Source organism: Rhamphochromis sp. 'chilingali', assembly GCF_963969265.1.
Source record: "Rhamphochromis sp. 'chilingali' genome assembly, chromosome: 16".
Lineage (NCBI taxonomy): Eukaryota > Metazoa > Chordata > Actinopteri > Cichliformes > Cichlidae > Rhamphochromis > Rhamphochromis sp. 'chilingali'.
In genome coordinates, this window is record NC_137943.1 from 22010357 (window position 1) to 22034407 (window position 24051).

General features: G+C 38.1%; 3 protein-coding genes across 5 annotated transcripts; all 3 read left to right on the forward strand.

Annotated features, from left to right (window-relative positions):
- Positions 1-22: 22 nt before the first annotated feature.
- LOC308412366 (uncharacterized protein) lies at positions 23-16282 on the forward strand. 2 transcript variants are annotated; one of them, XM_080906668.1, is made up of 26 exons: positions 23-149; positions 1632-1713; positions 2023-2152; positions 2388-2555; positions 2648-2785; positions 3836-3987; positions 4351-4454; positions 4856-5048; positions 5744-5872; positions 6347-6490; positions 6604-6739; positions 7154-7304; positions 8628-8764; positions 9401-9512; positions 10074-10137; positions 10224-10427; positions 10763-10908; positions 10999-11117; positions 11696-11817; positions 11910-12007; positions 12560-12696; positions 14169-14293; positions 14436-14581; positions 14801-14903; positions 15024-15136; positions 15284-16282. In XM_080906668.1, exons 3-26 carry the CDS (start codon positions 2023-2025, stop codon positions 15396-15398), a joined length of 3186 nt encoding a protein of 1061 aa, XP_080762794.1. In that variant the 5' UTR covers positions 23-149; positions 1632-1713; the 3' UTR covers positions 15399-16282. The 2 variants fall into 2 exon arrangements, with proteins under 2 accessions (XP_080762794.1, XP_080762793.1); XM_080906667.1 differs by having other exon boundaries at positions 15000-15136; positions 15284-16281.
- A 385-nt stretch (positions 16283-16667) lies between these two features.
- Positions 16668-19422, forward strand: LOC308412731 (protein THEM6-like). 2 transcript variants are annotated; one of them, XM_080907276.1, is made up of 3 exons: positions 16668-16751; positions 18006-18513; positions 18597-19413. In XM_080907276.1, the coding sequence occupies exons 2-3, from the start codon at positions 18010-18012 to the stop codon at positions 18702-18704; spliced, it is 612 nt and encodes a 203-aa protein (XP_080763402.1). In that variant the 5' UTR covers positions 16668-16751; positions 18006-18009; the 3' UTR covers positions 18705-19413. The 2 variants fall into 2 exon arrangements, with proteins under 2 accessions (XP_080763402.1, XP_080763403.1); XM_080907277.1 differs by lacking the exon at positions 16668-16751 and having other exon boundaries at positions 18009-18513; positions 18597-19422.
- Positions 19423-20569: 1147 nt separating this feature from the next.
- Positions 20570-23274, forward strand: LOC308412732 (protein THEM6-like). Its single transcript, XM_080907278.1, has 3 exons — positions 20570-20667; positions 21217-21721; positions 21866-23274. Exons 2-3 carry the CDS (start codon positions 21221-21223, stop codon positions 21971-21973), a joined length of 609 nt encoding a protein of 202 aa, XP_080763404.1. The 5' UTR covers positions 20570-20667; positions 21217-21220; the 3' UTR covers positions 21974-23274.
- Positions 23275-24051: the final 777 nt, after the last annotated feature.

The following is a 24051-nucleotide window of genomic DNA, read 5'->3' on the forward strand; positions in this document are numbered from 1 at the left end:
CCAATCAGAAGTTGCAAGACCAAAACCCCACGTGGCCCTATTATAACTGGGCCTAAAATGGCCGAAGATTGAAGTGGCTCGTGTTAGCTCCGCCACAAGCTACAGCAGCTGTCGGCTACTGGTGAAAAACAGCTGAGGAAACCTGTCCGGTAAGGGAATTTCTCTTAGGGTATATGGGAAGCTTGCGTTTTTGTGGTCTTCTTTTGCGGCTGGTTCAGTGAATTTTGGTCAGCGGGGTGAAACTTGATGTTTTGGAATCGGTGAGAGCTCAGCTAGCTAACCAGGCTTTGTTTTCCTTTTTATATGAAGTCGGGAGAGTTCATGACACGGTTGTGTGTTTAGCGGACTTTTACTTTTACGCGAAATTACGTAACTGCTAGTTTAGTCATCGCTTGTTTTCGCTGTGTTTGTTGGTTTTAGAAATGGTTTGCGTGAGCATTTAGCTGGGGTTCTAAGGTTTCTGTGGCTCCCACACATTTAGATTACTTACATAAAAGACTTAGTCTTTGAGGGTTGCATACTAGGGGCGCTGGTGCTCAAGAGGCCATCTGAAAAGCATCTGGTCACCAGTGACTTTGTTTATTAGTACGACAGTGATCCCAAACACAGACCGTGCAGTAAAAACGTCACGATATGAACAATTGGACACTATCAGTCATGGATTGGCCTCCCCACAGTCCAGACTTCAACATTATTGATTCAGCATGAGATCAGAATAATAAGTAGCCAAGATCCAAAGAAAAACTTTGAATGTCCTTCAAGAAGCCTGGTGAACTATTCCTGAAGACTACTTAAAGAAATGAGAAGAAAGCTTGTCTAAGAGAGGTCGGGCTGTGTTAAACAATAAAGGTGGTCATCCCAAATCTGGAATTTCAATCTCTTTAGAGATGGACGCTCTCTGTATTTCCATCTTTGCATGTGTCAATAAATTGTTGCACCTATTTCTTATTTTCCTGCAAAAATATCAAATAGAAAAAATGACGAGTTACTCAAGACATTTGTACAGAATAGGTTTGAAGGGAAACGATGTATTTGCAGTAGAAGTCAATGCACTCAATAAATAATGAAATGCATAAAAGGGTTGCCCCTGCAGACTAATCCTGTTTTAGACTGACATTTTCCACATATATAAATACCAATATAAAGTCAATAAGAATGGCATTTGGAAATATATGAAAAAACGAAGGAATAAGGAAATGTGAACATAAAGAAATAGCCTAAGGAAGAAACTGGAACATTAGACAATCATTTATAACTGTTATTTATGCACTTGCATTTGACATGCTCTGTCAAATGCAGTTTCAAAATTGTAGATTACCTCTCCTTCATAAAATATATTCAAATTTTCAGTGTTATCAACCAGATAGGAAGGACCTTTGCAGGGCAAATGCTGAGAACAGTCATCTTGAACTTCTTAAAAAGAAAGGTCTTATCAACAATCCCACCAAACCTGGGGTCCTCAATGTTTGTTTGTTTTTTATTCAGCATACAGGAAATTTTGAAACTCCTATTCCCCCCCCCCCCCCCTTCTGAAATCTACGCTCTGTGTAGGTCAATAAACTGTCAAATACAATAACTATTTCTCCACTGCTCACTAGAGACATCCCACCTCCTTGGTTTCGTTTCCTTAGGTTTCAGTTTCACAAAGATCCCTCCTCCAACTACAACTAGGACTGCACAGCTGTTCTTCGTGGTCTTTGGAGTTGGGTCAAGGTAAGATTTCCATCTCTTTTTTTTAACTTCAAGAATTCCTTAAGACCACTCTGCAATGCACTTCAGCATATTTCTCTGAAATAGTTATAAGATAATGTTGTAGTTAGTTTCAGTTGCAAAAGAAAGTCCCGCGCATTCACTTAGTCAAACATTCACTTAGTCATACATTCACTTAGTCATACATTCATTGTATGCAGCTGGAAATCATGACTCAGACATCTGGCCTCTCCTGTCAAAGGGCATATGTTTATAGACTTTTTTTTTTTTAATGAAGACAGATATTATTATAATCTACTGGTCTTTGTGTAGATGGGTGCAATTTTCAACCTACTTGAGCAGCACAGACTGGAGTCGTACTTCAACCAGTTTGTTCAGATGGGTGTTAAAGATGAAAGAGATTTCCTGGATAGTGTGACGGAAGACGATTTAAACAGCATTGGTAAGAGTGCTCAAAAGCAAAGCTAGGATTTTCAGTTTAGCTTTTTCATTACTCAGAAAACTCAAACAAACAAACAAACGTGTTAACAAAAATAAAGCACCACATTTATGTAAAAGCAGATGAATAGAATCAACCTTTTGGGATTTACTTACCTGGATGATTCAGCATGCATCAAGACATGAACCTTTGAGTAAACTTAAACGGTAAAGCTGAATTTATTTTGTCTCTTTTCCAGGTTTAAGTCATGTGGAAAAGAATCGTTTTGCAATCATGAAAGACTTCATTCAAAGACTCCTAGCTCCAGAATGCCAAGTCTTAACTGTTAGACCTGTGCAAAAGTCAGTGAGGTCGTTCAGTCTTCAGTACACATACCCCAAATGTCCTAAACCAAAGGTTATTTCAGGTAACAGGATCACATCTTTTAGAAGCTATCATCCCTTTGGCATGATTACATAAGGACATAGAGGTGACATATTTAATATTTGAATGCTACAGATATGGATCTGGCACAAAACACAATTGAAGACATAATGTTGAGGATCTGTCATCTTGAAAATGTTGGAAACACCAAAGGGGTTTGTCTCTACACAGCAGATGGGATGCCCTTGACAGACGATCCCTTCTTCAACACATGTGAGTCAACAGTGGAGCAGTATATGATTCTGTTAGGTTTGTTTAGGTTTAGGTCCCTTTATTTATTTCTTTTTTTTTTTTAAAGTCAATTTTCACCATGTACCAAAACATGTTTGTTACATTTACATGATTGTTATGAGTCCAGACTTTCATCTGAGGCTCAAGGGACTGAAGAAAAGTACTGCAGAAACTTTTAAGGAATTGTAGCCACTTTTATACTCACTTATTTTCAGGTGCTTAAAGGTGTGTTTGTCCAAAAATAACAAACTATATTTAGGATGAATCAAGTTAGTCTCAAGTCTGCCTTTTAAGTAATCTTGCTAGGCCATCAGAAATTAGCAAATTATCTGCGTTTCCTTGTGATCCAAACAGATGAATACTTGAAGTTAGCAAGAAAAGCTGGCTTTAGGTGAAGGGATATATTGGTATAAAAGTGAAAAGTACCATAAATTGTTTTGTAAGAAGAAAAGTTAGAAACAACTACTGTTTTACAGAGTGATGATCATAATTTATTTTAAAGAGAACTACTGACTGTGTCTGATTTCATAGCCAAGTGCTGTATACTTAAACAGGTAATAGGCAAGCTTTTTGCTTTAACTATTTAATTATGTAAATTAGAATTACAGGGTGGCATTAGAGTTCTGACACCATTGCAGTTTGAATTTGTTGCCTGCAAATTTTGTTTTCACTCTGTAGTTCTGTCTGTTACTAGGTAAGAAAAGTTAAATGTATTAAATTAAATGTATTATTGAAACAGAATTAGTAGGAAACAAATCTTGTGTATTATCAAAATACAAACAGCTTTCAGGGAAAAACTTTTAATTGCATGAAATATTGGGAGAGTTCATTTACAGTCTTGGATGAATAGTTTTAAGACTGGTGGTGAGCACCAGGAGTTTCTAAAATGATCATGATCATATGAGATGATTTCACTTTAATACATATAGATGGGAATAACACATTTATTTATTTGTTTTTTAAATAACCTGTAATTATTTGTGTTAACTGTGGATCTGGCACAGTTATTCATTTTATTGTCTTCTTCTCCAGGGTCTTTGAAAGACAGACATATTGAAAATGGAGCTGTAATTTATGCCATATTTACGCCAAAAGAAAACTTGACACATGCTCCACAAATGCCAAGACAAGAGTCTGGGAAGCCCTCTGGAACAGATGTCATTCAATGCCACATCATGCTCAAGGTGCGTTTTAACAACCGTATGCTGCTCAATTGAGGATGCTGGGAACTGCTAGCAAATGAAACTGGCCAGTCAAATTTCATATTATATGTTTGTGAGGAATAAAATAGCCAGTAATGATTTCTGAACTCTTTTTGTTCAAACAAAGTGGTTCCAAGTAGCATCTGAGCTTCTCCATTTTAAAAATAATAAAAATATATACCTTTACTTGATAAACAGTCATTGTGTTGAAGAGAGAAGAATGAAATACAAGTGAATCAATTATTTTATTAATGTACAGTTTATTGTTGTAACTTTCAGCCCCCATTTTTAACATGTATGTAAAGTCATAATGTAACTTAAACATCTTTTTCTTTACATGTTAAGGGAAACTTTGAGATTATGGTGAATTTGGAAACTGACACAATCGCAACTCTAAAAGTGATCCTGTCAAATGCAAGTGGAATACCAGCACATGTCCTCCATCCCAGGTAAACTGCCTCACAAAAAAGTGTTGTTGTTTTTTTACCCATCAGATGTAAAAGGCTGAAAAGTGTTGTCATCACCTCGCTGGGCGGGCAACGGAGACAACCTGGTTTGTGAATAGAATAATTTGAGAATGAAGCGATGTAGGATATTGAAAGTCATACCATAGGTAGATCTACTAAAAGACCTCAAGGTCAGAGGTCAAGTTTTCTCTCAATTGGAACAAGCAAGTCACCTAGGATTTCCTAGAAAACTAGAGAACTAAGAGTAGCATTAGTAGACACCAGTATTTTTCTAACTTGTTTCCCACCCCCACATTCATACGCTTAAAGTCTTAGCATTGATGAGTGCTTCTGTTTTCTGGTGTCCCTGTTTTTTTTGTTTGTTTGTTTTTTGGTTTGTTTAGAGGTATTCATTCTGGTGCTGTGACACTCCAAACGTGTGGAATCTCTGAAGGGTCAATTGTTGCCTTCACTCTGTCCTCTTTTACTGAAGAGACTCCCCTTGATGAAACTTTCTACATCAATGATGTCGTGCCTTCAGTGCAACAAAGCCAAAAAGGAATCAGTGTGTTCCTGTCTTCTCTTTATGCTGTTGCGGTAAGCTGTTTTATATTTAACACACTGTCCTATATTTGTCCCATGGTCTTGCTATCCTATGAACATGAACTTTATTTATTCATGCCTAGCCTGTCTTCAAGCCTAGTTATAGTCTCATGAAAAACATGCAGCTACACCCAAGACAACATAATAGATAAATGCACACATAAATTCACATGAAGTCTTTACATTCAGAGTCCAGCCATTGGTGAACCTCAAAAATTCCTCCACAAATAGTGATTAGGTTGCTGCAGGACAGCAATTTAACTTCAAAATCGCATATAGGCTCTTCAGCATTGCTTTTATGGAGGAATATAATATCAATGCAAAAGTTGTTATTATTATCACTTTTCTCATCCTGTATGTGACAGTTAAAATAAATAACATTCATATAAGAAATAAAATAGTCTTGTGTAAACTGTATATGGTGTTAAATAGGCCTATACTACTGTACTTCGGTCATAAGGGTGGTACTTTAATTTTATGAGGTGGTGCTCACTATGAAAAGTTTGAGATCCACTGTCCTAAAGGATCCAATATTAACCCTGGAGGAAAAAAAACAATGTGGGTTCTTTACTGTGCACTTTGATGACCTATGTTCACAAACAAAACTCAAATTTATTTAGCCCATTGTGTTTAATTTTTCTGAGTGGCATTAACCCTGTTTTCAAATATTTCTGTGTATTTACTTGTAGAAAGATCATTCTAAAATAATCCAGAACAAACTGATCGCATACATACGAAAATTGACGGGATGTAACCCCCTCGCCCAAAGTTTGCATCAGTTACTCTGCAGGAATGAAAGGATGACCAGGAACCAGAAGGTAAAAAGTGTGAGGTGGTGTAAGACTTGTTACAGTTTTAGAATTCGGTCTTTCTCTAATATCTTCTTCATAAATAAAGGACAGCTGACATGCTGCTGCAGTTTTAAGTCTTTGCACCACTGGCCTCACCATCTTCCAAGAAATCTGGCATCAGACTTTTATGTGACTTTTTGCATGTTTTGTCCACTGATTTTAACACAGCAGCTTTTTGCACGCCACCTTATTTGATTTGTTTATTTAAAATGATATCGTCATGATGGTAACTTGTGATTGAAACCATCTGAGGTGTCACAGTATTCATGAATGTAGAGATATGACATGCCTGTTTCCATGTATGTGTGTTAAAGCTATCTTCTGATTTTACTCATGCAGGAAGCACGTAAAAGGCTCATCGTTTGTACAGTATATAACTGTGATTTACTTGCTGCTTATTTTGCATGAAAATGTTGTTGTGTACTGACTGATTTCTTGCAGATTGCAGTTGTTGAGGGCTTATACATGCTCTTCAGGGAGTTATTGCCCCAGCAAGCAACACAGCAAGGGAAGAAAGTCATAGAGGACCAGGATGTCTTTGAGAATTCATTGTACTGCTGGGCACATCTCCTTTCAAAAATTAAGGTATAACTGAGTTTAATTTTGAACAGAAGCTGGTCTTTAGTTTTGGTGTTAGTATTATGTATAGATATTATCTCTGTAGTTTAAATGTATCGTGCTTGGCTCTGTTTTGACAGAAACAAGCATCAAAGCATGAAGTCTATGCTCCCATCTCTCTCGTGTCCAAAGATGATGACCATTTCTGCGAACCTGTCAGAGTACCTGGAGTACCAGATGTCTTTGAAAGGGCGTACGTCCTTCAGAAAATCAAAGGTACAAATAGCACTGAAAGGGTTTAAACTATAAAGTTGAAAGGTTTTAATGTGGCTTAATGAATGCAGTTGTTTTAATTGTTTAGATTATATTTGCTGTAATGCTAGTTTACTAATTACTTTGGAAATTAAAAAAATAAATAAATACCGGTAACCAGATTTGACAGTGTAAAGCATCGATAATCAGAGAGTCTTTAAAGGTAGATCCTCCTTCAGTCAGGTGCAGTGATAGTTATGTATTATTATTATTATTATTATTATTATTATTATTAAAATTTAAATTATTTGAAAATGAAATCTTGTGCACAAGCATTCCTGCATAACCAGATGCAAAAATTATATTTTGTTAAAATTTTTACTAAATTGCATTATGGTGGTGAATTATGCGTTTCTGGCTTCTTTTTATTTTGTTTAGATGGAGAGAAAATTCCAAATTGCACCGAAGAGCCTTTGCGAGAATTCTCACTACAGAGAGCCACTGACATTGAGAAAATCCTGCTCAGCATTCCTCGATTTGTCCGAGCGTATCCTCTCTGGAGTCACCACCACAAGACATCTGGTCAGAAGTATGTGTGACTGAGTTATTTCTTTCAACACAACTTAAGCAGATTTTCTTTATTTTCTGTTAGTGTAGATGATACACTTATGCACAGCTGGACAGTGAAAGATTATATATTTCATTTGGTTTAAAGTATATGCTTGGTCTGCTGGTGGTTTTAAATGGATGTAAATTCAGTAACATTCAATTTATTATGAATTCTTGATTAATCATTCATGATTTCTTAGTAATACAGTATTGTACAGAAGTCTTAAACCACCACTTATTTCTTCATATTTTGCATCCAAGGAGCCAGACTTTCTTCTAATTTTATTTAAGTGGACTAAAGCAGCAGTTCTCCAGGATTCCTAAAGGTCTTTCAGACGTTTTCTTTGGACATTTTCACTCTTTTTCAGTTCAGTCCTTGTACATCACACTTTTCAGAAGAATGGTATTTTTTGTTAAGCCATTTAGCACTGACCTATGCATTTTTGAAGCATAAAAATGACACCTAACCCAGTGGATAATTCAGCTTTGTGCCTACACATAACACATTCTAGCAAAAAACAAATACAATTTCACTTTTTTTTTTAAAATTTGTATCTTTAGGTAATTTATTGCTAGCAGCTTGTCATAAAAGCATTTCATTTGTTCTCATTTTTGTAGTGAAATGTATAAAATATTCCAAAGATAACCCAGTTTGACAGACATAAAATAGTGTTTTTGCACAAAAAAGGCAACTGCCAAAGACACAATAACTGAACTCTTGGTGTGTCTCAACATGGTATGCAGTGTGTTCTTAAAGAATTTGAGGAAATTGAACAAATGGAGGACAAAAAAAAAGAAATTAAAGGCTTAAAAAATGTCTTCAGCACATGTCATGTCCTTAAGAAGTATTTAAAAAAAGAAAACAGGAAAGACCTGACACAGGACCTTAGTTGGCACTTGAGTTGATCCATAAACTGTTCACTGAATCCTCATCAGAAGTGGTCTCAGTGGAAGGTTGGCTGTCAAGAAGCTGTTCTTAATGAAGGGAAACAAAGAAAAAAGTCTGAGGTATGCCAAATGACTCAAGAACTGAACTGAAAATCAGTGGCAACAGCTCTTATAGATGAACAGTGTCTAGTCTACACTGTCCAATGCTTAAATATAATATGCAAACAGTTGAGGTTAAAACATGGTGTTGAGTTAGTTGCCTTCGTTATTAATAATTATTATTATTTATTAATTACACATGGTGTCTAGGATTGTCTCAAAGCCAGTGTAAACAGGCTGAATAATGACTTGTTTTAAATCAGAGTTGTTGTTGTTTTTGTTTGTTTGTTTTTGACTAATTCATTGAATGAAACAGCTTTCAGGTGAATATTCAGTGGACTTTTGGCAGCATGGTGGAACGTTTGAAATCTTTCCCTCGCCTTAATGTGACCCCACCTCTACATCTGAAGGATCTGGGACATTATCAGAGCTGCCTTGTTCTACTCAGTGAAGGTATTTCACACTATTCCAGGCTAAATATTCACATCTTTCAGTGAATCATCACGCTTATACCTTGCAAACACTTGTATCATACAGCAGATGCCACTGACTTGTCAGGTTTTAGGCCACAGATGTGTTCATTTTGCAGCAGTCTAAGTCTAAATTGAGGGGTATGTTCCACCTTTGCTTAGATTGTCTCTACTGTTGCTCCTCTTACACTAGTAATGTTAGTCACTTTAAGTGGAAAAGGAATTTCCACCAGTTTTCTTACTTTGCCTTTCACCTCTGATATCAAGTTTTGTTTATCATGTGTGTTGAGAGGCATTATACCTAACTTAATGGGGCGACCATGGTTTCAAGGGTTGGGAAGCTCATCTTGTAACAGTTTGATCCCCTGCTCTGTCTGTCTTGGTCGTTGTGTCCTTGGGCAAGACACTTCACATGATATGGCATGATATGGCAGGCTCGCTGCCCAGGGCAGCTGCGGCTACAACTGTAGCTTGCCTCCACCAGTGCGTGAATGTGAGAGTGAATGAATAGTGGAATTGAGACCCTCAAGTGCTTTGAGGGTCTCGAAAAGCGCTATATAAATAAATACAAGCCATTATTATCATTAATGTTTGCTTTATTTTCACATTTCTCTGTCAGATAATCTGGGCATTTATTTGCATAAAAGCAAAGGAGCAGCTGATATGATCGACGTGCGCGATTGTCTGGATGGAAAAGTAAAAACGATGGATTTAAACTTGCTAGCAGCCAAGTGAGTACCTAAACCAAAACAAAATGGAGTGAACTAACGAAGGGCAGACTCATTCTGGCACATTCTGGAGTCTTCTATGACGAACTGAGAGGTTCTTCTTTACTTGTCTCTTTTCACACGGTTGTGTACACTATTTTGCATTTAATTATCAGTCATTATTAATTTCTGGCTCTTCCAGCGTGTCTTTTATTCTGTCTTCCTCCCCTCCCCCAGCCAGTCACAGCGGATTACTGCCCCTCCCTGAACCTGGTTTCTGCTGGAGGTTTCTTCCTGTTTCTTTCCTTCCCACTGTCACCAAGTGCTTGCTCATAGTGGCTTGTCTGATCCTTTTTTCTTTATCTCACAAGCTAAAACACCTTAAACACCTACTGTTGTTGTGATTTGGTGTTATATAATAAAATTGAATTGAATTGAATTGTGCATCTTGATCTGCATTAAAGGCACAATCTACCCACCCGATAACAGGAAATTCACAGAGTATGTGATGCTTGTCTCGTGTTAACTGTGTAAAGCTAAAAAGATGGTGTTTTGTCTTTTTTTTTTTTTTTTTTTTAAATACAGCACTGGTGACCACAGAGACGACCAGTCATTTGTTACAACCAGGACTCCAGAAGAGGCAATACTGGTGAGATCTGTGAAAATTTTAAGTTCTAAAGGAATCAAATCAAAACATTTGCTAAATATTTCCTCTTCCTGACTTTATTACTTTAGGTACTGATCGATACAAGCTCCTCGATGGAAGAGGAGTGCTATGAAAATGCAGAAATAAAGAAAATCCATGCTGTCAAAGAGCTCTTTGACAACTTTGCCACGAGGAGCATGGCGTATGATTTCCATCACGTCATTGGTCTCGTAAAGTTTGACTCCATGGTGAAAATGCTCCACACATTCACAGAAAATCTGGAGAAGTTCAAGGTGATTGCAAAACATTGTGAGGATGGAAGGCTTTCCTCTGGAAGCTTGTTACCTCCGCTCAAGAAGAATTTTATTGCCCTCTATATGTAAAAATTGTGAGGTGGTATTATGTGTGAGGAAATTTTGACATACTCAGAATAACTGAGTTTTGAGATACCTGATCAGTAACTCGAAGTTTTGAAAGAATAAAGCTAAAAAAGCTTTTTTTTTTCTTTTTTTTTTTTTTTTACTTTGGTCAGCCTGGCAACTTTATTTCCCTCATTTTCAACTTGCTCAGTGGCGCTAATATAATTTTTTTTCCCTTGTCGCCTTTTTGGCGTTCTTTTGTTTTTTAGGTCCACACACGTAACCTTGAGGCGAGCGGATGTACTCTGCTGTATGACGCGCTACGACGTGGAGCTTCAGAGCTGGAAAAGGTCAAGGCGAGCTTCCCAGATTGTAGACTCCGCGTCCTGTGCCTCACAGATGGCAATGATTCTGGGTAAGTTCCCCTTTCTGCCTAAGTTGCCTTTGATCACCCATCAATTATGTTTTTCTGGGGCAGCAGCTGACTGTTTTCATCTTGCCATAGGTCCTTTATGGACCCAGCTGCTGTAACAGCCAAGCTGCTGAAATCAAACGTCACTGTGGATTCAATCCTTCTTGGAAATGTGGAAAACACAATGCTCCATGGAATCAGCAATGCAACAGGTACTACTATATGTATAAAATAATGCACAATTCTCTGCCCTTAAAAGTAAAAAAAAAAAAAATCATCCTTTCTTTAAATAAAGCTGCAATCTGGATGCATTCTTTAACAAGTGTACCATCTGCAGGCTTGGATGTTGTGAACTGTTTGCTATCTGCGTAATAGCTGGACACAAAATGACCATCAACAACAAGTTGTGTCAGTTGCACATAGAAGTACTCTCTGTGTGACTTTAGAAAAACAGTGAAATTGTTAATGGGAACCTGCAGCTGTTTAGGACTGGAATCACAGAAAGCAAACCTGTAAATGGGCACACACAGAATCAACTTTTGGCCCATTTTATTGGACCTTTGATATTTCATCCCAACTGCTTTCAGGGTTTTTTTTCTTTCTAACTAGTTAACTGAACATGAGACATTAACTTAATCTCTGCAGTATTTCTGAAATTTGTCATTATTGTCTGTAATTACATGTATCTGTATTAACAGTGTAGTCCTAAACCCTGGCTTATGTAAACATAATAAAGTTGAAAAAAATATTTGATGCCAAAAAGGGCCAAACAGTGACTTGTGTTTTACAGGTGGCTGCTGTTTCAAACCACAGACAGTCAAAGATGGTCTGAAACTCTTTGAGATCGAGACAGTTCTGTCTCTGGAGCAGAGGAAGCCCAAGAAAAAACTTGACCCTTCTTCCATCACTGAGGTCTGTTTAGTCTGCTTCAAAAGGAAATCTGATCACTCTTTAACTTCATACATGGCCGTCATATGTTTATTATATTTTTTCATGTTTTATAGGGAATACTTACAAAGATGTTTGTTACCCTGGGCTATGATGCATATCCAGAGACATCCTTGCCAAGCCAGATAAACAGCAAAGTGACTGTGACAGAAAGGTGAGTGGCAGAAACACCCATCCTGTAGAAGCTAAGAACACACCTGATCAAAGAAAATGAGCTTCTTGAGCTGTTAATGAAACAATTTACTCTGTCTGCATGTTTTATCTGTCAATATAGTTTTATTCAGCTGTCCAAAATATGAAGAGATTCCACTTAGTCATACCTTAAGAGAAAAAGTAGTCTGTTTCCACTTGTAGGATGTCCATAAATGTCAATTTTCATGCAACTACTTTTTTTTTTTTTTTTTTAAGTGTAGTTGTAGATTACTGCAAAATCTTATTTTACAAGGTTCTGACACCCAGTAGATGCTCTGGCCAACAGGACAGGTACAGCATCAGGCGCCATCGACGCTGGGTTTTTATTTTTAAAAATGTGTATAGGCTTCCTGACAAAAAGCATGTCATTGAGTCTAAAATATTTTGTTGATTAAGACTTGATCAGGATGCCTCCTTAGTCTTGTCCCATATGAATAGTGATAATTTTGACTTTTTTGTGGTCCTTTTTTATTACATGCATTCCTTATGAAACATTATATAACATTCAAAACAGTGCTCTGAAGAATAAGATTCGGGAGGCAAAGGATGGTCGTTTCATGGAGAAGGACAAACGTATCGTGGAGGAGCTCAAGTGCCTGCATTGTGACCCTCATCCTTTCTTTAGAGTCTATCCATCAGAGTCAGACTTAAGTAAGTGATGTGGTTTCTCCTCATCTGTGTTTGTATTGCTCTGTGTATTTTATTTGATCTCGGCTATCTGATAGACTCATAATATCAGTGTTTTCATGATGCAGCTGATAAATTCTTGCTTTGTGGTAGATCTTTATTCTGTATTCATTGTAGTGATGTGTCGGTCGCGAACGAAACGGCTCTTAGATTTATTTATTTTTTTCTTCCTTTCTCTCACCCTCTCTCTCTCGCACTTTTTCCGCTTCACTCCGCATGCGAGCCTTATGCTTTACGTTGGGCAGAGGGGGGAGGGCGGTAGTTACACTCAGTAGCACAGGAACAGAGCCAGAGGGAGAGAGAGAGAAAGAGAGCCAGGGACAAATACGTCACATTAGAAAGGTATAGTGATCATGCACAACTATTTTCAGTTGCAGATGATAAAGGATTTAGAAAGTTTATTCATGCAGGTCCATATGACAGAGGATATGCATGTTCTTTTTGTTTTCATATTTTAATTTATATTTAATTGTGTTGTGGTTTGCAGTGTTTTGCGTTGTTTCACTTTAAATTTGTAAAAGGAAACAGCTGAAAATTTAAATATTTAAAAGTTGAAATGTGAATAGTTGATTCTTGTATTATATGATTTATTTATTACATTTTATGTGGAGTGAATAAATAAAAGTATATTTATGGTGGCCCCTAGAGACAAAGCACATACAAACTCAGAAGCACATAAAAACTCAAAACACGTACAAAAGACAACAGAAGTGCTCCAGGATGCTGGGCGCAGTGTTGAGCTTTTGTTACCTAGTGGCTACACAAGCCAGCAAGTACCAAGGATCGTATTTGGTGTGTGGTAGTAACAGGTAAATGAACTTTTTTTTTTTTTTTTTTTTTTTAAATCATTTGAATATATATGAGTGCTTGTGTATAAATACACAAACAACACACACATGCTTTCAATTGTGTATTTTAAGTGATCTAGTAGCTCTGTTAAGGAAGTTCAGTTAACGCTAGAAATGTGTTTTGGAGTTTGTACGTGCTTTGTCTCTAGAAGCCACCGCATATATTTATATATAGACATATATAAATAAATCCACTTTTTTTTTTTTTACATTAGTGATTCCTTTTGTGCATAATTTTATATTATTGTTAATAATAAATTAATTAAAGCAACAAAACAACCTGAAGAGCCGGTTCGGAGCCGAAAGAGCCGGCTCTTTTTAGTGAGCCGAACCGAAAGAGCCGGTTCTCTAAAAAGAGCCGGAAATCCCATCACTAATTCATTGGGAGATTTGAATGCTAATCAAATAATGAAATGGGGGGGGAAGATGAATGCAGCATGTTGATTACTTATTAGGGATTTGTGTTTGCAGTCATTGTACTGTTGGAAGCTGCATAGCAACACTTTCTTGGACCTGTAGTGTTAAAACTTGATTAAAATGATGAAATCCTTGAAAAGCAACAATGTTTGATTGTTTTCTGATTTTCAGCGTTCTGGAGGATTCTCATGCAAGGACCTCCTGACACACCATATGAGAAAGGAGTGTTTGAGCTGTACTGCCAGTTTGGTCCTGAATACCCAGTGAAGCCTCCGCTCGTTCGCTTTGTCACACGTGTATCCTGACAAAATACAAACAAAAGCTGTTTTGACATCTACAGTGTTCATATTAAAATGGTTTCCAGTTGTTAGGGTAATATAAAAGTGGTTATTGCATATGTGTTTCTCATAGCGAGCATTTATCTTAACACAGCGGCAGGTATACCACTGCAATGTCAACAGTGTTGGCCGCATCTGCCACAACATATTTGATCGCAGCTACAACGCCCACATCACCATGAGGGACATATTTGATGCTGTGTATGGACTCCTCATCATCCCTGAGCCTGATGACCCACTGGACAGGTGAGACATGCACAACTTTATTACTATATGCACTCAACAGCCACTTTATTAGTTACACATTGCTAGGACCAAATTTGATCCCTTTTTGCATTTAGAACTGTTTCAGTATGATCAGCTAGTTATATTTGCACCTACAAGATGTTTGAGTATTTGATACAAGTTACAAGTCAGACCCCAGATATGAATACTTACATTTGCATATTAACCTTTTTTTGGAAGCATTTTAGCTGAGGAATTCCTGACGAGCCGCGAGACGTACGAACGAGAAGCCAGAAAGCACACAGGAGAACATGCTGGAAAGTCAATGGATAGCATGGAGGAGGTGAGTGAGTGAACAAAGTATTTATGGGATTTTTCTGTTTTATGTAAAAGATTTTTTTTGTGATCACATTACTTTGACTTATTTTCCTTTCTAAAGAAACTGGTTGATCCTGTGCCACAGTTTCTACCACAACATCTGATTTGTCCTCTAACCAAGAAGATGTTTGTTGATCCTGTGAAAACAGTATATGGCACCGTGTATGAACGGAAAGCCATTGAGGAACACCTCAAACAGTGAGTTCAGGGGTTAAAAGTCCTCACAAAGTTCCAAAAGTTGTCTCACAGTCTGTTTTATTAGCAATGTTAACTTGCTTTTGGCATTTCACTAAATGATCAGGCAGATTATGTTCTAGGGTTGTGAATCTCCTCTCTCTCTTCCAGACACCGGTATGATCCGATGGCTGGCCCAGGAAACGAGCTTGATGCGAGTGACATGATGGCGGACAGGGACATGAAGAAAATGGTGATGGATCATCGAGCTCGCCAAATTCAGTGAATGTGGGAGGGAACAGACTGGCTGAAGATTAGCTAGACTTCTATAGGGGTTTCTTTTTTTCTTTTTCTCTCAGCTTGTTGGTGCTGTGGCGTTTCTATCACAGAACTTCTGAACAAGTTACCAAGTTAGTGAAGTCTCAGGTCAGTTTTAATATCCATTTTTGAAAATTTGTTTGTAAAGGACTCTGAGCACTTAATACAGTTTTTATTCACTGTTCATTGCATACTTTTATAGAACAACTTCTACAAGAGACAAACCAGCCTTCCTGTATGGGAAAGTCAAATATTGTAGGAATTTCAGCTGCATAGCTGCTGACATAAACACGTTCAGTTCAGAGTTGATTGTGTTGTTTATTATTTGACCAAATTGCTTGATTATCTTCTGTTTTTGGAGTGATTAATAAGAGTTCATTGCAATTATTTTGGTTGCGATTATATAATAAAGTATAAAAATGAGTGATGGCAGATTTTCTGGTATTTCTAGCTCATTCTTTTATTCTTACTCATGTTCCAAATTCAGACTAGATTCTTAGAGTGTACACAGAGCACTATATAGAAGGTATGAAGGAGTTGCACTGTATCTTTGTGGATTTAAAGAAAGCATGAGAGGAACGATCTCCATGAGGAAGTCAGGGGTATTCTTGGGTTGAGGTCATTACTCTCTGCAGGCCAATCAAGTTCTACCACACCAAACTTGGTCAACCATGTCTTGGAACAGGAAGGGGAAAATCCCCAAGTTGTGAACTTGAAAGTCTCCAAGCTCCAAAATATCTCGGTATGCAGAAGCATGAGGAGTTACTTTCACTGGAACAATCGGCCTGAGTTTTAAAAATATTAAAATTAAAAGAAAATTTCAATGGTCTCTGACATAAAAGCTGCATTTTTAAAAATTTATTTTAAAGATTTGTTAAATTGGCAATAAAATAAAGGTTTTAAAAAGCTTCGTATGAAGTTTCTTCTACCACCATGTTTGCTGTTGCGGACTTCTGTCAAGTGTAATAGGTTAATAAATAACCAATCACCGCCGCCATTTCCTCTTACGTCACGTCTAAGTGAATCACTAAGGCCTTCAAATTAAATGTCAACGAGGTAGGAAAAACATTGAGCACTTAACATCATTGTACAGTTATAGGTCATTTTAAAACATTATGTCATTACAAATTAAGCTGTTTGGTTTTAAGCCTGCTTACGTCCTTTCGGGTTGAATTTCTAACGCAATATTGTAAACATGCTTTTATTTTGAAGGCCATCACCGGAAGAGTATTATCCGCGTTTATCGCTTTTTGCTTTACTTGTGCTCAGCGCTCTGAGTGGTGTCGACTCGACAGTCTGAACAGGACGAAGCGGACAGCAGGTGAGCACTTTACCTATTGTAAAGCGTAAACACGTTGACGGTTATTCGTCTTTTCCCACTTTCTTTAACTTGTTTTTACTAAAAATGCAGTTAATGCCCGCACAAACCGGTGTTTTTACTTAGCCCACCCTGAACGTTGGTCGTAACCGTAGTTTAATCTAAATGAAATAAAAGTTAGTGGATGCAGTAATGAAACATCACACAAACCTTAGCTTTGGTAGTCATATAGGTAGCACTGAGAATCAAGGATAACTAAATTACTTTTATTTAGATTTTAACGTATGTCTTTTCATTTTCTGAGCTGCATGTGCATTTAAGACGTGCGGCTTTTGCAGAGGCAGCCTGTCTTTCCTGCAGCACCGGTTTATCCTAACGATTTGTTAAATCAGTGCACAAGTGTTACGAAAGTAGAAACTCATTTTGAAAATGGAGTACATCACAGTGGATCTGTAGAGATTCCCCATTTGCCCTTCACAATAATGGAAGAAGTGCCTCCAGAAAGGTATGGACACATAAACACTGGATTAAACTGATTAAATCACAACAGCATGCTGCAGGGAGAAGAGGCAAAAATATTCACTTGTGTTTCATGAAATAAAAAACAAGTGAGAAATAATAGTCTTAATTTTAGGAATTTGTAAATAAGTGTGAAACATGTAAGTGTTTACTCTAAGCATAAGTCACTGTGGGTCAGGCTACTGATGCTGTCTTATATGTGCTAAAAGGGGAAAACGAGGATCCACCTCAAGTAATCAGCTGCAGTACATGCCCAGCTAATAAATTCATGCATATTGCAGTTTCTCTGATTTCTGCATGGTCTGACCTTTAGGTGAATTTGCTGGCAGATCCAGCCTGAGAAAAACTGTGTTGTTTTTTTTTAACACACACCTGAATGCTCCAAACCAGCAAAAATCCCCTGGTTTTACAGGGGTGCTCTCACTTACTGATTAAGCACATTTGATTAGCAGTACCTGGCTGCTACTTACACTTTTCATTACTATGGAAGTCTGATCATAGTAGCACCCTGCTGGACCAGCTGGGTGTTAAACGGTGAACACACACTGAGCCCGTGTTTGACCCTAAATATTTTATTTATTTTCATTTCTGTTTTTGAACTAAAATGTCTGTCCGTTGAACAGGGGAAACACTGTCTGTCTTCGGTTATGCTCATTATTTGTTAGGCTGACTTGTCTTTTTATACATCTCACTTAATGACCATATTAATACTAATAAATATTAATATCTTTTCCCTAGAGAGATGTGGTGGGTGCTGTGGGTGCTCGCCATCTTGCTGGCTCTCTTCTGCATTGTGGATGTGTGGTACTTCCTGCGGGCCGCAGCGGTCATCCTGCGGGCCTGGTTTCAGCCTCCAGTCTGGGACATCACAGCGGAGCAGGTCCTAACAGGCCGGGTCACTCCCCATGACATCGACATGTGCCACATGAACAATGCTCGGTACCTCCGGGAATGTGACTTTGCTCGCTTCTCTCTCTACATGCGTAACGGCGTGTTTAAGGCTGTGCGGGCCCTCAAGGCTTCAATGGTGGTGGGGGCCACAACCATTCGTTATCGCAGGGCTCTGTGTATCGGAGAGGGTTATGAGCTGCGCAGTCGCATCGTCACTTGGGATGACAAAGCCTTTTTCCTTGAGCAGAGATTCGTGTCGACAAAAGATGGCTTGGTGTGTGCCGTGATGTACTGCAAGCAGAGTGTCATACGCGGCAGCCCGGACAAGATTCTGCAGCACCTGTGCAAAAGAAAGGTAAGGGAGGAAACCACACAGATGCATGAGTTACACACGCTGTCCCGCTGAATAACATTGAGCTTGTGTTTTGCACGCTGCAGGTGGAGTGCCCTGAGTTTCCAGAGGATCTTCAGCACTGGGTCAACTTCATCTCTGCCAGCAGCCAGGCCCTCAGGGCTGAGAGCGGCCTGGAGGAGAAGAACAAATAAAACCTTTCATGGGCAGATATTAAAAGTGGCGTCTTGTGAGTCAGCCTGTTTACAAGCCCAGGAGGAAAGTCTTCTCCTATTCAGAATCTCTTCACTTAAACACACTTGTGCCTGCACTTTGTACAACAAGCTTTATTTAAATTCCAACATTTGCAGATATGAAACACTTGATAACAGCACACTACATTATTCTGAGAGGTTGACAGTTATGGTAAAAATAATAAAATATTAGAAAATATAAGTAATACAGTTTTATAAGGTGTGTTATGATGTGGTGTGACAGCAATAAAAGAATTCAGGAAATTGGTTTGAAGTTTTTACTATAACCAAATGGGAAGAGATTAAACTACTTTATATGAGAGTGTGTGTGTTGCAGTGTGAACAGGTGTAGCAGGGAATGACATCATGCTTGAGTGATGGGATGATCACACAGTTTACATGTTTGCATGACCAGAACCGCCAGGACACATCAGCCTTTGTAACATCCACAGATTTCATGTAAAACTTAAAAAGTAAGCTGAAAATTCAGTCAGAACGACTGTGTCATGAATGCTGCCTGGACACTGAGTCATAAAGCATGTCACAAACACTTCTCATGCACACGGCTGACTGGCGGTTACAAGTGAGAACAGATTCAATACCAGTTTTTCTTGATGTAAAAAAATAAGACCACAATAAATCAATCCAAAACTCTTCTCACTTTTCATGTCACCTGTAACCTGTACAATTCATCCGTCAGTTCACCCCCACTTCAGGGGGGCTGGAGCCTATCTATCTATGTGTACACTTTTTATGTCCACTGTAAACTAGAATTGGTTCAGAGGTTTGTAACAGTGGGAAAAAAGTACCCGGAAAAGAATACACTATCTACACTATTCATAAAAGTAGATAAAGTCAATCCAGTACATTGTTACTCTGTAACTAAGGTGCCACGTGTAGACTTAAGTATCATTATTGGCCATAAGCCTTACGTATTTTACACTTTTACAGCCTATCCCTTTTTGTCTTGTCTCTCCCCTCTCTCCAACTGGTAACAGCAGATGGCTGCCCCTCACTGAGCCTGGTTCTGTTGGTGGTCTTTCCTTCCCACTGTCACCAAGTGCTTGCTCATAGGAAGTCATCTGATTGTTAGGTTTTCTCTGAATTATTGTAGGATTTTTACCTTACAATAAAAAGTGTCCCAACAAAGAAGCAAAGCTACAAACTATGAGTGAAGAAAAATATTCACTGCAATAAAAATAATTTCAAAACATAGTAATTGAGATGTTGTTGTCTACTGACAAAACAAACTAAACTAAAAGAAATATTTCTAGGAAATATTCTTAGCTTTAGTCTTGCCTTTTGAGGATTTGATACATACATTTGTTGAGACTTGGAATGGCCTTATGAGTCAAATTCCTCCACAAAGTGCTGTGTTGTAATTACTATTAGGAATCTCTGAAATCTACCTGACAAATACCCTCCATATTATATTAATAAGATGCAAATTCAACTGAAAGGAGAAAGCTGTCTAGGAGCGGAAACTAATTAGAACATTAAAAAAACAAAAAAAACTAACTCTCGTACCATAAAATATAATAAAAATATTAAGTAGTTTTATTATTATTAATATGTTTTTATTTATTGGCAGTGCTATGTTTAAAAAGCACTATTTTGTCTTATACAAAGTAAACAGTAACTTCTAGTGAATGAAAGGGCGCACGGAACGACCTTACATACCGTCTCTGTGTTAACCAAGGTTCAAATGAATAAATTAAGATATAAAATAAATAAGTAACTAAATCACGTGTAACTGTGGCATCGCCAATCCCTGGAAAACGCGAAAACGTTTTCGTGTAACCATGCCGACAGGTCAACCAATAAGGCTTCTTGTCGTCATACACCCGGAAATTATGTTCATTGATTCTACCGGTTTCTTCAAGTTGCACCGCTTTCCATGATAGCACTTTCTTCAGGACGCGCAGTGAGTTTCACGGGCATTAAAAGATACTTCTGCCGTCTGTATGGTTGACGCTTAATGTCTGATATGGTGAACTGAAGTGTGGCGGCTGTGCGAGGAGGCTGTGCTCGCTTTAATTCCGAGGGCACCGGCTGCTGGCAGCTAGCGGCTAAGCTAACAGATTTGGCTTTGACAGCAATCTGCAGGCCGTTCATTTTAAAGGAGAAGCGTTAGCTTTACAATCCCCTCAAGGTTGAATCGACTGCTTGTGAAAATATGCTGCTTCTGTATTTTTAGCCAGGTTAATTTCAAGTCAGTGTAAGGAGGGGAACACTGATCTCTTGTTTTGTTTTTTTTCCCCCCCACATCTGCACTGTCATTGATGAGGTCAAAGATGCATTTATTTTAATCCTGAAGGCAATCATCAATTTAGACTCTTTAAAAAAAATGCTTATGTTTTTAATTTAAAAAAATAAGATAAAAGATAATGACTGTAACATTGCAAATAAACACGTTCTTTTCTAAAAACTTCGGTTTTCATTTTTGATGCTAATATTTGAACTATTTCTCCAGAGAGATGTTGCTGTTGGCGTTGGGTGCCCTCCTCCTGCTCTTCTGCAGCCTGGATGTTTGGTACTTCCTGCGAGGGGCCCAGGTGTTCATCCAGGCATGGTTCCAGCCCAGGATACGGGACATTTTAGCCGAGCAGAGCATCGAAGGCATGGTCCTTCCACATGATTTGGACTACTTGGGCCACATGAACAACTCTCGGTATCTGAGGGAGTGTGACTTTGCACGCTTTCACCATTACATGAGAAACGGACTGTTCATGGCCTCACGCAAACTGGGGGCGAAATTGGTGGTAGGGGCGTCTACCATCCGGTACCGCCGCTCCTTGGTCTTCCGTGAGGCTTTTGAGATTCGGACCAAAGTTTTGGGCTGGGACGAGAAAGCCTTTTACTTGGAGCAGCGTTTTGTATCCAAGAAAGATGGCTTCGTCTCTGCGATCATGCTCTGTAGGCAGAATGTGGTGCACTGCAGCCCCGAAACCATCATTGAATTTATCTGCAAAAAGAAGGTAAGGGAAGTGGTGGCGTCATCCTCAAAGTGCTTCTGTTCAGGAGTAGAATCCACAAAATCATCACATTTTAGTATCACAAAACTATGAGTATTATTGACTGATTAATCAATTTTATTCATCTAACACTTTGTCCGCTTATAGATCGAGTGCCCAGAGTTTCCGGAGGACCTCAAACACTGGATGAACTTCATTGCGGCCAGCAGCCAAGCCCTGAGAGCAGAGAGTGGACTAGAGGGAAAGAACAAGTGAAGCCACACCATGACGCTGCGTATCATGAGTGTCGACACATTTCATATCATATATAGCATTGCACGCACATATACATGCACACAAACACTTAAACATTGTAGAGTGTTTTAGTTGACTTCCAGAAGTATCTCTGTTTTGAATAAATCCTACCTGCTGTGTATTTTTGTAAGACGTGAAGTTCTTTGACCCGAGGGGAGCTGAACATGAAAACTTGAACTGTAAGGTTTCAAATGCTCGGTATGTAAATGGATCACAATGGCGTTTGTAGCTTTACCCTTGCAGCTTATTCAGTAGTTGACTGTAAGTAGACCAGCATTACACATCTTCATTCTCATTCAGCAAAATCCTCTAACCTCAGATAAGCATGTAGAACAAAATGTAATCTTCCACTGACGTCAATGCATGTTTTGAAACAACCAGAATATTTTTGTGCCTGTTTCTAGTAGTTTAGAACACGTTATAACTTTTCACCAAAAAAAAAGACATGGGTGCAATGAAATACTTGAATGGATATAATGAACATGTGCTGACGATTGTTTTAATTTCCCTATCAGTATTTTGCACAAAGTTATTATTAACCTAAGGGAGAAAACAAAAATTCTTATGAGGGATGAATATATCGGTGCAATGAAGAATTAAAATATCTGCTTTTAAAAGGACAGCCCCTCAATCAGGCCTGCGTGTCATTTTATGAGAGCGTGCTTATATTTTCGATTGACGGGTGTAATGAGCAAACATGAGGTTGCTGGCAACTTTTCAAAACCTGCAACGCACAATTACCAATGAATGTCTGAGTGATGTTTGAGTCCACTGAGGGGGTCATTTGAAAGATGTTCTCGTTAACGCATCAGAGTTTTTCCTTTGTGACCAAAGTAATGTACTGTTCTGTGTGAAGGAAATCCGATTTTTTTTTTTTAAAGATGTCTAATCTGTTTTATTTATGTTGTTGATGCACTGATCACCAGATTCTTTTAAGTTTGAAGTTATACATTCTCTGTTTAAGTCCCAACTATTTATGATTGATTGAAATGTATCAAAATTTATTTATTGTGTTTGTTAACATGTAAGTGCATTTTTTTTCAATTAAAAATGCTCTGGAAACTGTTTGGGTCACTGTTTTTGTCTTTGTGAGCAAAGTACACATGCAGTTTGGTTTGTAGAACTTCACGGGACATTTTTACAGCTAATGTACTTAATTTATATTAAACAGCCTTTAGGTGATCATTTAACAGTTAACATTTGGCATGTAAATCTAAAATTTCTGACTTTCTGAGTTTTTCCTTTGTTGTTCAGAGCTGGAAAAGCAGCATTTGCAACTTTCAAAAACCATAAGTACAGGGCTGTTATAGTTATAGGTTTAGATGCTGTAGCTTTATGTGTTTAATTTTTCCATCACCAAATTAATCTTGTTTTTACAGGAAAATGTGCTTTTTACAGTTTTAGTTACTAAAACTATTTGTAGATAACGAGTCCAGATTAAAAATGTGATCGTCAAAGTAATGATAGGTATCCATTCAAAATCCTTCCACGTGAAAGTGCCAACAATTGTGACATTTTAATCCATTTAGAAAAGTCCCCCCATCAGTGACCAAGAGCCCAAGGATGTACAGGCACAGGTGTAATTTCCAAAATGTGGGTTTCATTATACTCCAGAAAAGACAAAAATAATGTCAGAAATACACAATCACCTTCACATTTTTGCCATTTCTTCCACACTCAACTCTTTTCATTTCATTGTATAGCAATGTTTGTAATTAGAATATGTTTCTGACCTTGCTTTCAGGTTTTCAATGTAAATTTCAAAGCAGTCAACAATACAGGCACATCTACAAAGAACATCTCAATATCATGGGCATTGACAGCTGTGTCAAGTGCAAACTGAGATTTTAAACATGCAACAAACGATGGAAGATTCATTGTCACTGTAAAATCTAATTCATTCCCAGAACAGTATTTATTGTTCAGTCACAAGAGCTGTCTCTAGTTTAAACAACACATTTGCTTTGCATTCAAACTCAGAAGTCTGAATGCAATCTCCCCCTCCACACCAGTGTTCTCAGGCACTGGTACATGGTCAG

Bases quoted from the DNA above. Each gene is read 5' to 3' on its own strand.
- LOC308412366 (XM_080906667.1), top strand. From the start codon at position 2,023: ATGGGTGCAATTTTCAACCTACTTGAGCAGCACAGACTGGAGTCGTAC. The intron at 2,786-3,835 runs GTGAGTCAACAG...CTTCTTCTCCAG, and splicing joins CGATCCCTTCTTCAACACAT to GGTCTTTGAAAGACAGACAT. The intron at 8,765-9,400 runs GTATTTCACACT...TTTCTCTGTCAG, and splicing joins CCTTGTTCTACTCAGTGAAG to ATAATCTGGGCATTTATTTG.
- LOC308412731 (XM_080907276.1), top strand. From the start codon at position 18,010: ATGTGGTGGGTGCTGTGGGTGCTCGCCATCTTGCTGGCTCTCTTCTGC. The intron at 18,514-18,596 runs GTAAGGGAGGAA...TGCACGCTGCAG, and splicing joins AGCACCTGTGCAAAAGAAAG to GTGGAGTGCCCTGAGTTTCC.
- LOC308412732 (XM_080907278.1), top strand. From the start codon at position 21,221: ATGTTGCTGTTGGCGTTGGGTGCCCTCCTCCTGCTCTTCTGCAGCCTG. The intron at 21,722-21,865 runs GTAAGGGAAGTG...GTCCGCTTATAG, and splicing joins AATTTATCTGCAAAAAGAAG to ATCGAGTGCCCAGAGTTTCC.